The sequence below is a fragment of the Aulonocara sp. 'chitande type north' Nkhata Bay genome, linkage group LG17 (assembly GCF_057382095.1).
Source record: "Aulonocara sp. 'chitande type north' Nkhata Bay isolate Kocher_YH1m ecotype deep benthic linkage group LG17, A_spYH_male_GT1.1, whole genome shotgun sequence".
In the NCBI taxonomy this organism is placed as follows: domain Eukaryota; kingdom Metazoa; phylum Chordata; class Actinopteri; order Cichliformes; family Cichlidae; genus Aulonocara; species Aulonocara sp. 'chitande type north' Nkhata Bay.
The window spans coordinates 35763513-35776751 of record NC_141360.1 but is presented as its reverse complement, the minus strand read 5'-3'; the positions used below and the strand labels follow the sequence as shown (position 1 = coordinate 35776751).

The window sequence follows — 13239 nt, the reverse complement described above, 5'->3', positions numbered from 1 at the left end:
ATGAGGTCCATGTATGCACAAGTAAACCTTGTAAGGCTTCAAACTACTTTAAACGCTATATTTCAGACATTGTTTCCTAAACTTGGCTCTCTCTGATGTCACTGAAAGCGGATATGCCTAATACGTCCATCTCAGTCGCACAGCCTAGAGTATGAACACAGCAGCCCCACCCTCTTTTATTTGTGTGATTAGTTGACTCGATGTTTAAACCTTGCTGCCCTTGCTAATCAGCACCAGATTAGCTAGTACTAAACATATTCATGTACAAAGGCAGGTAAAGCCTCAGAGGTGTTACGTACAGTGGCACTGAGAGGCCAAACGGATTGCAACTTAAGAAAACACCAGCAATAAGAAAAACGCTGCAAAAGCACACAAAAACCAAAGGAAATAGGAAAAACGAAAACAGAAATAGGATAAACGAAAACAGAAACAGGAAAAAACAGATTTCCAAAAGCGCAAGGGAAGTGTTTCTGGGGAGACAATAACCCGACGGACCAGTTGCAGGAACCAAAATATGCTAAGAATTGCGCTGGGAGACACTTAAATGAAGTGGAGGATCTATCGGTTTTATGAGGAAAGAAAAAATGAGAGGTAAGTGTGTTAGCCTGCCATTAGCCTAAAAATCCATCATCAGTATTATATCAATCATGATAAAACACGCCTACCACGTTTTGGGTTCCTGCAACTGGTCCGTCGGGTTATTGTCTCCCCAGAAACACTTCCCTTGTGTTTTTTCCTATTTCTTTTTTCGTTTTTCTTGTTTCCGTTGTTGTTTTTCTTGTTTCTGTTTTGGTTTTTCCTATTTCCGTTGTGTTTTGTGCTTTTCTTATTGCTGGTGTTTTCTTAAGTTGCAGTCCGTTTGGCCTCTCAGGGCCACTGTAGAGTTAGGACACCACTGGCATCCCTGACAGCTAGCTTCACCTCCCTTTCTTACTGGACACTAGCATGAAAGTAACCAAGGCTACTGTTGCTAGCACTGCTAACATTAGCTCAGCTGTACAAACTAATCTGACACTGTGTGTATTTGCATCATCATACGTGGTGCGAAGTGCTATGCAATTTAGCAACATTTGAAACCCTATGTGCTGGGGTTTTCTTCCTGTTAAAACCGTGTTTTTCCTTCCCACAGTTACCAAGTTGTCTGACTGTTTGGGTTTTCTTTCTGATATTGTAAGGTTTTACCCTACAATGCAAAGCACCTTCAGGCAACTGCTGTTATGAATATAAATTAAATAGAATTAAACTGAATGAGATCAATAATGAGGCAATTAAGGGTTTCATGTAGCTCCTAAAATGTACACAAAATATTTGTTTGGCCAATTTTGATCTTTGTACATTTAATATGTGTGCTTTAAAATGTTTTCTTTAGATTTTCTGTCTTTTAGACTAGTTGACTAGCCTATTTTTTCCACCAGCAAATTAGTCAGAAGGCGGCCTTAAAGAAAGAGAGAACATAAAACAGCTTTTATTTGACAGTGAGTTAAATGTGATGGTGTGCAAAAAGACCCGGTATCATGTAAATAAGAATTATTTTGAATTGTAAATCATAAAAAGCCCACAAATAAAAACATGGAAATCGCCATATCAGGGAACCACGGACTCTTTTCCCCTTGGACGCCTACTACTGTCATAATTCAGGCCTCCTTCTGGAACCGAATGACTTTCTCCCTGTACAGCTTAGTAGGGCTATTATTGGAAAAACCCGGAACCTATTTTACTGATTGTCAAAGCACGTCTTTATAAATATATACTGAGTTGCCAAATCTTGCCATTAAGGATACAGGAGAGGTCATCAGATGTTGTTTTTTTAGGTTAAAGAGTTAATGTGAACCTTGTAATATTAGATTTTTGTTCTGCTAAGGGAATTAGAATCTTAGAAACAAAGGAAATAATTTAAAAAAAAACCCTTTTTCCTTTGTCTTGTGTCTCTGCCTTCTTGTAAGTCAGACCTCAAGTACCGTCTCAACTCTGTACTGTCTCTTAAGGTCCAGGATTAAACGGCCACACGCTAGCTTCACCAGCACACACCACTGTTTTCACCTCCTGTTTATAACTTACTCACTCAGCGGTCAGTCAGCTCTGGTTCAGCCCTTTGAGACTCAGTTTTTGACCCTTTGACACACAGACCAAAAAACCAGAAGGCTCAGACTCGTCTTTAACAGTTACTCACAAATTCTGCTGCTCAGTGATGGAGATCTGGAGCCAGCTGATCATTTAAATAGAATGACTTTGCATTAAGTTTGATTACTGTTAGCTGATATTTTAACAGGTGCAAATAAAAGCTTGTAAATCAAAAACCGGTGTTCACTATGTCATTGCACGGCACGTAATATCCCGAGGCGAAATACTTACATCATATTTCTGTCTCATCAGTGTCTTGGTGAAGTCAAACTTCTCAGCCTCCAGCATCCACAGCCACTGATAGAGCTCATTGGCCTTCTCCCTTTTAATCAAAACCAGGAGGAATATAAAAAGTGAAAACCTAAAGGCCAAAAGGCTCAAACTGTAATGGGAGGTAGATGAGAGTTTATGCACCGCCAAATCACCTGTAGCAGACTTGAAATGTGGATTTAGGTGTTTGAGCAGAACTGTGAACAGTAGTGTCCTTACTTCAGTTTGTCCTCGTTGAGACGCTCGACGTTGAGAGGTTTCTTCCTCTCCGCCAGGATCTTTCTTTTCTTCTCTCTCTCCGTCTGCTTCTTCGCTCCCCGCTTTCCGTCTTGCTGTATGTGAGATTTAATGAACGTGTAAAATAAGGAAGAGACCGCATTTACATAATAAACAGGCAAACTGTGAAGCTGATCATATTTCCTATTGCTTTGAATGCAAATGTGTGCGCGCGTGTGATCACTCACCCTCTGCTGGAAGCCAGAGTACTGCTGAGTCATGTTTGTGAGAGCCTTCTTCTTCTTGGCGTCCTCGTCCTGCTTCCTGCGGGCCTCTTCCTGTTCCTTCCTCTCCTTTTCTTCCTGTGACACGGATTAAAGAACAGAAAAGAGAAAATGAAACCATCTGTCCACTTGTCTTTCCAGCCACTAAAACAGGACTGAAGATAGCATCCTCCAAACGTTCTGACGTCCTCTGATGTCATAAAAAAGAATGTAGCGTCCATTGTCGTTCATTCTCAAAAAGTTCAGAATATTGTTTTTATGTGAGCAAGGCTATTCTATTGTGCAATCAAGGTTATTTTGCACATAAGATTAACGTCTATGTGCAAAATACATAAATAATATTTTTACTGCCACTTGGGGGCAGCAGAAACAAGCTGTGAATCCATCACTGACATACCGGTAGTCTCATGTTTTAAGATAAGTTAGAGCACTAAAATAAATTTTCCTACTTAAATTCCAAGCATTCACTTGGAGATGTGTTTGTGACCATAGCAAGTTTAACACTAGTCTAATACTTCTGTACAATTCTGGCTCCTCTTAAGAGAAATATTTGGCTCTACACTTGCTAACAACGCCTTTCTCCTGTGGCTGAAAATGAGGCTTTATAAAGAATCAGTGAGTCAAATATCATCATTTGACCCATTGTTATTATTAAAAATGTTGAGGGCAGGTTTAAAGTAAAAAAAGAAATTGTAAAATGGAAAGCAAATATCCGAGTGCAAAGACTTTGTGTTTATCCCAGTTTATGGAATCTGATTCAAACGTAAATTTTCACTAGCCATTAAAAAGCCAGTGCGTAACATTACATGAAAACAGAGGACAAACAGATCCAGGATGGTTCTTTTTTTTGTTGTTAATTAGGCTTTTGCAGACTGTACTCTAATTCTGTTCAGGAACGTGAGTAAAACCACAGCGTGTCAGCTCCTGGAGGCAGGACACTCTTCGTTTATTGCAAACATTATCACATTCTGAAAAAAGGCAGAGGCAACTGCATCTAGAAACTCACAGCAAGCCGATTCTGCCTCTCCTTCTCATGCTCGGTTCTGATCCTCTGTTGCTCAGCTCTCTCAGCACGACGCTTCTCCTAATCATCCATGCCCACACGCAAACACAACCACACACACGCACACATAAACAGAGTGTAATTGTTTGCTGGGTGGTGCATCACTGTAGCGATCTGGCACGCTTTCCTGGAATACTTACAATCCTGTTAACGAGAGCGATGAGCTCCTCCTCGTCCTTCTTTCTCTGAATGAAGTGGGCCTCGATCAGAGATTGCAGCTCAGTCAGATCCTTCTCCTGACGCTTCCTGTGGATATCCTGCAGTCACGTATAGATGTTTTTAGTTCTCTACTGAGCACGACTCGTATGCATATCATCTCCAGTACTGGCTTCACGCTAAGATCTACATTTTGGCAAGGAAAACAGGCAGACACCCACTAGTACAGTCCTCAAACATGCAGCACACATGAAACTTGATGATTATATACACTAACTGATCCCTTTATTACTGCATGTTAATACAAATCTCTAATCACCCAATAACTTAGCACATGGCAGCAACTCAGTGGTTTCAGGCATATAGGCATGATCGAGAAGTTCAAAGTTAGTGTCAAGTAAGGTGTTTAAAGTGACTTTGGATGTGGCATGGTTGTTATAGTATTTTGGAAATCTGCTGAGATATTCCCACACAAACATCTCTAAGGTTTAGAGAAAATGCTCGGAAAATAGAAAACATCCAGTGAGCAGCGATTCTTTGGGTGAAAATGCCAGAGGTCAGAGGACAATGGACACGATCCTTCCTTCAGGAACTCAAATAATCCCTTGTTACAATAAAGGTATGCAAAAAAAGCATCTGTGAACACACAACAAATTTAACCTTGAAGGAAATGACAGCAATACAGCAGCAGAAGACCACACCTGGCGTCATTTAAGAACAGGAACCAGGCTATCATTCACAGAAGTTGAAGAATAGAAGATTGGAAAAAGGTTGCCTGGTCTGATGAGTCTTGATTTCTGCTGTGATGCTCAAATGGTCGAGTCTGAAATTGTTGCATAGGCAACATACCAATATGGATCCATTTTGTCTTGTTGTGCATCAGCGGTTCAGGCTCCCACAGTGTGGGGGCACACTTTAGGCATCTTAATAGCAACTGAGCATCATTTAAACACCACAGCCTACCTGAGTGTTGTTGCTGACTGTGTCCAACCCTCTATAACCACAGTGTACCCATCTTCTGATAACTGCACTATGTCACAAAGTTCATTTGCTAGTTTAGTCATCCTAAACTACTTTCTTGAACATGACAATGAGTTCACTGTATTCAAATAGTCTTCACAGTCACCAGATCTCAATCCATTAGAGCACCTCTGGGATGTGGCAGAACAGGAGATTGATATGATTGGCGAGCAGCCGAGAACTCTGCAGCATCTGTGTGATGCTGTCATGTCGATATGGACCAAAATCTCAGAGGAAGGATTCCAGCATCTTGTTGAATCTATGCCACCAAGATTAAAGGCAGTTTTGAAGGTAAAAGCGGGTCCAACATGGTACTAGTAAGGTCACCTAATAAAGTGGCTGCTGAGTGTATCTTTTTAACTGAAGAGGACCAGTACTTATAACCAAAGCTTTATCAAGAGCTGTGCTTCACACCCACTTGTAGATACATGCAAAAGTCAGATAAGCCTTTGATTATGTCTTTTTAAGTGTGAGTCCACCTACTCATTTTTTAATTAGAAATTAATAATTTTCTATGTTGCCAAAAAAAGAGATGTATTCTAAATTCATATTTAGAAATAGCGCTGCTCTCCCCATCTAACTCCAAGGCAAGCCATGTTGAAAAATGCCACACTGTTTCTTTAAATTGGCTTCAGTCACTCACATCAAAGTCGACTTTTTCTCCCTCAGGTATCTTTGGCACAGTCAGCGGTGGTGCAAACAGCCTGAAATATAACATCTCTGTGTTACAATGAGAGGAACTTTGAACAACCTTATTGCAAGTTGGATAAACTGATTAAAATTCAAATAACAAAAAAAAAACAAAACCCAGCCCTACTTTGGTTTAGGTTTGGATTCATCTGTCATATCTGCAACAGGGAAAATAATAATATATTATGGGTGTATATGTGTGTATCCAGTGTCCTAAAAATCTTTATTTTATTGGATTTTTCCATTATTTTAGCAGTGATGGAGAGCATCTGTGGATTTTTTATTTCCTTTTGTTTGGTTATCAAAGGCGGGTTGAAGACACCAGACATTTTTGGTAAACTAGAGCAGTGATCAAGCTATTTTCACAAGGCCTTATCAGCATGTAAAAGTACCTTCATCCACAGCTGGAGACTCGGCTGCAAAAGGACAAAGGAAAATGTTAGTGCATCAGCAGGTGGAATGCAAATGGATTTCCTTTTATTATTTCCAAACTCCATTTCACTCAGCTCTGATATTTACCCTGTGTCTATTGATATGAAAATCTTTCTTGCATGTCAGGGTCGGAAATGGAGTCTAAATCGTTTCTGTATAACGTGTCAAACTAGAGTTGCTCTAAGTACTCTCGGGGTTGCAAGCCATGAGCCTTAGTTTACCTTGAAACAGTGGAGGCATCTCTTTGATAAATGTGTATCAACCATAAGGGCCAAAATAAAATTGGACGATATTGAGATATTTACGCTGCAAATGAATGCCTCGGTACGGGAGAAAATCAAAACAATTGGATTTTATTACCTGACAAAGATGCGCACAAAAACAACTGATATAGTCTTGTATATGCACCCGTATACATTACCGTCTTCTGCAGGCTCTTGGCGAGGGCAAGGCGAGGAGACAGTAGATGAGGATTGCAGGAAATGGAAAACAACTCATCAGTTAAGACTGCTCGTAGATGGACAAGGCGCTGAACACATTTGTTATGTTTATTAAATAATAGAACGCTAAAGTTAAGGAAAATAACAAGAACAGTTGGTGATGAAACCCTCGCAAGAAGGCTGTAATTTCCTATAAAGCTAAAAGGGAAAAAGAGGTCATTACCTTCAGCTGTTGAAACCGGGGGTTCTGAGGGGTGAGAGTAATGAAAATATGATTAGATGCTGTCACTCTTTAATCGATGCAATGCATTTTCCTTCTTAAAACAATCAAGACATGTTTGCCGTGGGATAAACACGACTAAATGAATGTCAAACATGTGTGATCTGAAATGAAAATTGAATTTCAACACCCAGAGCTCTTCTTGCATTGCACGCAGTCGCTTTTGTCTGAGTAGGTGTCTCTATTTTTTTTTCTTTTTTCAAAGATCCTGGCAAATAAATCTGCCAAACTCAGCAGGCAACTCCTGGGGAGCCAAACATATAATTAGCGAGTACTGAACATAGGAACGTTTATAATGATTTAGTTAAGGAGGTAATGATGAAGTGAATGAAGTATCGTTTCAATTTGATGTGGAAACGGGAGAGACGATGTTAAAAATCATTTTTTTTATATTTCAGTGATCTCATCTGATGTTTAGAATGGTGCAAGTTTATGAAATTAATCATAATTTTTCTCCATAAATATTGTTACAATCGAGGAAAAACATTTCTTCACAATGGAGGAGAAAAAAATGTACAAAGAAGAATTACCTTCGACTTCAGGAACAGCTTCTTCTGCAAAGCAAGAACAGTGAAGTAAACTTATTGAAGTAAACTTCTGTTGCTCTTGGGTGAATACAACAACAACACACAAAAAAGGGCATGATACAACAGAAACAACCACAATAATATCCCACAAGTGTGTAAGTAAAGAAACATGCTTTGTTTACAGACAAAAAAAGTCATACAAACCTTTTTCTTTCAGCGTCTCCATGACTGAGTGAACAAAATATGGATTAGTGGATCAATGAGACTCTTGCAGACAGCTTGCGGCTGGGTTTTGGTCACACTCTGAGCACTGTGATGTTGTCTCTTGGGGATGCACTGAGAAGCAGTGCTGGTGTTTGACATTCATTTTGAGCAAAGCCAAAAACTGAACCCGAGAGCGGTTTGCAACAGGCCAGATATCAAAGCAAAGCCTGAGCACATGTTTTATATATGACTGTTACCACACGCTTATCAGCGCTCCTCTCCTTTACAAAAGTAGCCTCTGAATGCTTCAGTGTAAAAGTTCTCCAAAATGAAAAGTTTGATAAGTAGGGTAGCAGCAATTTCTGTTGGGCATGTACTGTCACAGCTCAGGTACCTTTTGATAGAGCCAGGCTAGCTTTTCTGTTTCCTGTAATTGTGGTTAATGGGAGAAGTTTTGTTAGGGTAAAGAAACCAAGTTTACTTGGTTAAGTTTGAGAAAATATTGTGGTTTGGCTAGCCAGTCTGACATGTGCATATTTGTGCTAACCTGAGCTAGCAGATGCTCCCAAACTCATCAAGCTAGCCAATGCAACCAAATTGTAAACTGTACTATACTACACTCCACACTTTATTAGTTCCACTACTACTGGGTTGGACCTTTTTTGCTTTCCCAATTCTCTTAAGCCTCTGTGGCATAGATTCAGCAAGGTGATGGGGACTTTCCTCAGAATAAGGGTGGATTGTCATGTTATTATTGCCAAATTCCAACCCTATCTAATATCACAGCAGACACAGAGACTCATCAGAATAAGTTTTTACAGTCTTCTGTTTTCCAGTTTTGTAAACCCTTACGATTTATAGCCTGCTGCTGTGCAATTTAGAGATGCTCTTCTGCATACCTTGGTTGTAACGATGATTATTTGAGTTACTGTGATCTGACCATTCTCCTCTGACATCAGAAAGGGATTTTTCTCCCAGAGAACTGCTGCTCAATGGATATTTTCCCTTTTTGGGGCCATGGAGATAGCTTTGTGAGAAACTTTCAGCAGATCAGCAGTTTCTGAAATACTCAGAATCAACGACCATGCCATGTTTAAAGATTCTCAGTTTGAACTGCGTCAAACAGGTCATTTTGACCATCTCTGCATGCCGCAATAAGTTGCTGACACATGATTGGCTGCTTAGATATTTACATTAATGAGCAGATGAGTAGGTGTACCTCTTCAAATGACTGGTGAGTGCAGTTCTTAAAATGAGTCCTTTCCAAAAAAACAGATGTTATGCAACTCATAACTAAGACTAAAGGGGTCTGAAGAAGGGCATATCAAAGGTAGAGAGAAGTTTGCCTTTTTTTCTTCTTTTTAATTTTCTTTCACAGCTGAGCTGGGTTTAGGAGACAAAGTACTTGGTTATGTTTAGAAACAGACTGTGGTTTGGCATGAAACACACCCTTTCAATAACATAACCATGATTTAGAGAGGCTTACTGGAAGAAAACCTTCACTCACATTAACATTATTGCCTGGAAATATGTCACGTGACAAGAGACGCTTAAGCATGGACGTAGGGGTAAAATTACTGTACAAATACAATAAATATATGGGAATCCATCTTATCTGGAAAATAGCTGTTTTGGGGATAGGTGATTTAAAAATGCTGCTGCAGCCACTGAGAAATTAATATAATTAAATGTGAAGCTATTGCATAACATACCATCATTTAAAAAGAGTAAGCCTGGTGTATTTTAACAAAGGCCCATGTCGCTACAGGCACGGTGGAGTGAAAGTAGCATATTTAAGTAAACTTTTTCTCTAAAAGTCAAACTGATTAGAAAGAGTCAAATCGGCAACCTGGTTAGTAAACCTGTCAGAAGACTAAAACCCACAGTACACTGTATACATACTGAGATGAACTGTACAGTCCTGAAAATGTCACGGAGACATTTCCAATATAAACTGACGGCTAAACATGAGCTGACACATCGGTGTTGACAGAGAGGTTGTTAACATTCAAAAAGAAAACACACACAGCCAGCTTGCTATGGCTTTTTATCCCTGACAGCAGACACTGTAATGGCAACAGACACACCAGAAACAAGATGAAGCACACGCAAAGCCACTCAAGAAGCCTTTACCTTCCTCTTGCTGCGTCTCTGCCTCTGAGCAGACATAATCAGGTCAGCGTATAGAAGCGAGGAATGACATTTTGGTATATAAAGAGCAAATTCTCACAAAACCTTTACTTACCTTCCTCCCTGAAAATGCAGGAAGCAAAGACGTAAACTTTAAAATCAGCTGATTTTGTGTATTTATAGCTGTGTTTCGAGGGCGTAGTGAAGGTACTCACAGAATCTCCTCGATAACTTCTACTTCTAGCTCTTGATCACACATCTTGGATCACAGTTACCTGCATTGGAGAGCAAAACATCAAAAAGTCGCCACACAAATTTAATTTGATACATTTTTACATAAGAAAAGAAGCAGCTGTTGAGACAACACGAAATCATACCCACACGTATCCATCCGGGTCATTAGGGCGTTCACATTTATTTGTACATTTCACAAATTTTCGTGCTGTGATTGCTCTGATTGTTTTCTTGACATCTCATTGCCTGTAATGTTTTCACAAGCCCTCGAGATTTTTTCCCCCTCGAACAGATGGATCAGATCTTTCTTCTTTTCTTCTCCTTTCGGTACTTTTATCATTTGTGCAAACAACTAAACCAAAAATCCACAAAAAAATATTTAAATTAAAAAAAACAACTTGGCTACATGCTGTGAGATTGGAGCAGTTGTAGAATCCGAAACGATTCCACCATGGGCACTGCAGGCAGAGGCCCAGGGCTTTAAACAGCTCCAGGCCTAATCCTCAGCCATTTCCTTTTGGCGCTGATCAAGGCTGCAGTCAGCCGACTAGAGTCTGAAAAGCGCTGAAAATATCAGGCTTGCATGAGTTCTTCGGGGATGCACTGATGTATCTGCAGCCACACATATTGCATTGGCTTTGATACGTACACTCATAAACAGTTTCCCAGGTACTTAAAAGGCTTTGAAGTAGTGCAAGAAATCTCCATCATAACAGGTGCTATTTAGCGTGATGGCAATGCTTAACTTAATATATTTCTTTTAAAAGCAGTTGTATTTGATTTCAGTACAAGCTCGGTTTATTAAGCGGCCATTACCCTCTTTTTGTTTACTTAGAAATCAATTTTCTTGTCATGATCTGTACTACTCAGGCTGAGTGGCTGCTGTTCTGAATTTCGATTTCTAAAGTCTTAGAGGGCAACCTTGATACAGCCATGAGGATGTCATGAAGGTTAAGCTAGACTTGTAACAAAAAGATTGTGTTACAAAATTGTAGCGTGGGGTTTGAAAGAAGTGTGTGTTCACCTAACGCATGAGTGGACTACTGTTTTGAAGGCTGACGCTTGAGATTTCAGATGTAGCCATCTTGGCACATCTGTCATTCACTGTAATATTAAAAAAAATGTATTCAGAATAGAAACAAAAGCCAAAAGCTGGGCAAGGTAGAGGGGTGGATCTGATTCTAGTGATGAAGCCCATTAATTCACTAAGAAAACAGTGAATTAACTGACTTCTATTTGGAACCACAAAAGTTCCCCCTCAATGGCCATTAGAATAAATGCAAGTCTAAGGCACTTCTGCATTGTTTTTACATTTTATACCTGGAAATTATACATGGTTTAAAATCTAAATTCATATTTGAATTGTTTAAAAACTGATCATTAAATTGCCTCTTTTATTGTGTTACACCAAAGTTTTGAAGTATTTAATGTATTATGGCATTTTCATGGAAGCAGTAAGAATGAACATAATTTTTCACAGAACTGTATCCAGCCCCTGAAAACGTTCTTATTCACAACTTTATAGATAATCAGATCATAGGTCAAGACATCTCAAGCTCCTCTCTTTTAATTTTTCATCGTTTCTTTCACAGGAATAGGATATAGTTTTGTAAATACCTCCCTCTGTAAAAACACAACCTTTATTTTGATAAAGAGCACAAACAAATGTATTTCTGATGTCTTTATCTGTTTCTCGTGGAGGTCCTTCATGAAAGTAATCATTGGTGTATCCCTTTGAAATCAGAGAAAGCTACCTAACATTAAGAAAATGAAATCATACATAGAGTAAAATTCACATAGGAACACGGTCGATCCAGCTTCTGTAACAACACCATCAAAATGTCAGAGTCAAGGTCATGCTGCTCAGAGGAAGGGATTCAATAAGGTTCTTTATATGTAACAGTTACATGTCGGAAATATGGTTGCGCAGAGCACCTCCTGGGGCCGTGTTTTTTTTCCACATGCTTATAAATCACCGAACCGTAAACGCCAATGTCAGTGGGTCAGAATAGAAGGACCGAGGGCGAGGGTCTATTTATAAGAATAACAGAGCAAGCTTTTGAACAGGTGCTGAACAGCTCCTCCAGACAATGGGCTTGGCTCACCTCGCGCATACTCACAGTAAATCAATGAGCTGTGACTCAGGCTATTTTTGCCATTGCAGTTTGGTCAGCTGATTGTTTGGGGAAACATTTTCACAATACCTCTGGGTAGACTCTCTTGCTTTTTAAAGTCATATTTGGTAACAGATATTTGTTCTCATGCACACGTTGAATGGATGATGAAATAAAATTAGCTCCACATCCCCAGTTCCACCCTCGCTCCCACTGCCTGGATGCCGTCCTGACCAGCTGCACATTCAATCTCTGCACGCCATATTTACACCTTCTGTATATGGTTACTGCCCCAAATGTATGCTTCTGTTTAAATTCTGCTACATATGTGCTCAAATTCACACATCGCGGCGCCTGTGGAGGCCCCAGTGTGGTTACTTGTGGCACTAAACTCAGCAGCTGACGTCAAAGGGCCAATGCAAAGGAAGAAAAAGTGAGCGAGACCAAGAAAGGTAGAGAAAGCTGAAATGAAAGAAGGCCATCTGGTTGAAGAATAATACTAACTGGAAACCCAGAAAGAATTCACAATGTATGAGAGCTGTCATGGCCGGGTATTAAATGTGTATTTGCTTTAATGAATGCGGTCAGTCCCCGTCTGGCTGAAACTGTGGAACAACAGAGAGTCTGACAGCGGCAAGAATGTTGCGGGTGCTGGTTTCAGCATTAGGCAGCATTAAGTTAAAGCCAAAAGCATGCAACCAACTCCAAAGTCTCAGGAGCGAGCTTAGCACCTTCCACAGCGTGATATACACAGTTTGGATTAGAATACAGAAAAAAAAGAAGAAGTCATCATAAAAATGGCCAAGCCAGTTTGATCCATTACATCTCACTACGTATGAGTAACAGGTAATCGTTTGATCATGCTGATGGGTTTTACGTATCTAACTCAGGAGCGCTTTAATTGCAATTATTGGCCTTTTTGACATCATGCACCCTGAGATGATGGCCATGCTCAACTCTTACCTCCTATATATTCCTTGAAGAAAAAATGGGATTAGCCACAAGTACTGGTCTTATTCTTCAGCTGCCAGACAAAGACAAGTTCAATCATCTGCCTC

At 39.9% G+C, this 13239-nt stretch overlaps 1 protein-coding gene across 3 annotated transcripts in view; it reads right to left on the bottom strand.

Moving 5' to 3' along the window:
- LOC147310477 (troponin T, cardiac muscle-like) overlaps window positions 1-13239 on the bottom strand; it is an 18823-nt gene extending 5584 nt beyond the window's left edge. The window contains exons 1-15 of one of the 3 annotated variants that reach the window (XM_086268337.1): window positions 13145-13239; window positions 10049-10108; window positions 9949-9956; window positions 9837-9860; window positions 7503-7526; window positions 6916-6939; window positions 6674-6688; window positions 6213-6236; window positions 5948-5978; window positions 5774-5834; window positions 4095-4211; window positions 3898-3975; window positions 2856-2969; window positions 2611-2723; window positions 2353-2443 (exon numbers count right to left, since the gene is read on the bottom strand). In XM_086268337.1, coding sequence (XP_086124463.1) covers window positions 2353-2443; window positions 2611-2723; window positions 2856-2969; window positions 3898-3975; window positions 4095-4211; window positions 5774-5834; window positions 5948-5978; window positions 6213-6236; window positions 6674-6688; window positions 6916-6939; window positions 7503-7526; window positions 9837-9860; window positions 9949-9956; window positions 10049-10092 — 768 coding nt within the window. In that variant the 5' untranslated portion in view covers window positions 10093-10108; window positions 13145-13239. Of the gene's footprint in view, window positions 1-2352; window positions 2444-2610; window positions 2724-2855; window positions 2970-3897; window positions 3976-4094; window positions 4212-5773; window positions 5835-5947; window positions 5979-6212; window positions 6237-6673; window positions 6689-6915; window positions 6940-7502; window positions 7527-9836; window positions 9861-9948; window positions 9957-10048; window positions 10109-10210; window positions 10521-13144 lie in introns of those variants that run through there. The other 2 variants (XM_086268335.1, XM_086268336.1) reach the window with 2 other exon arrangements.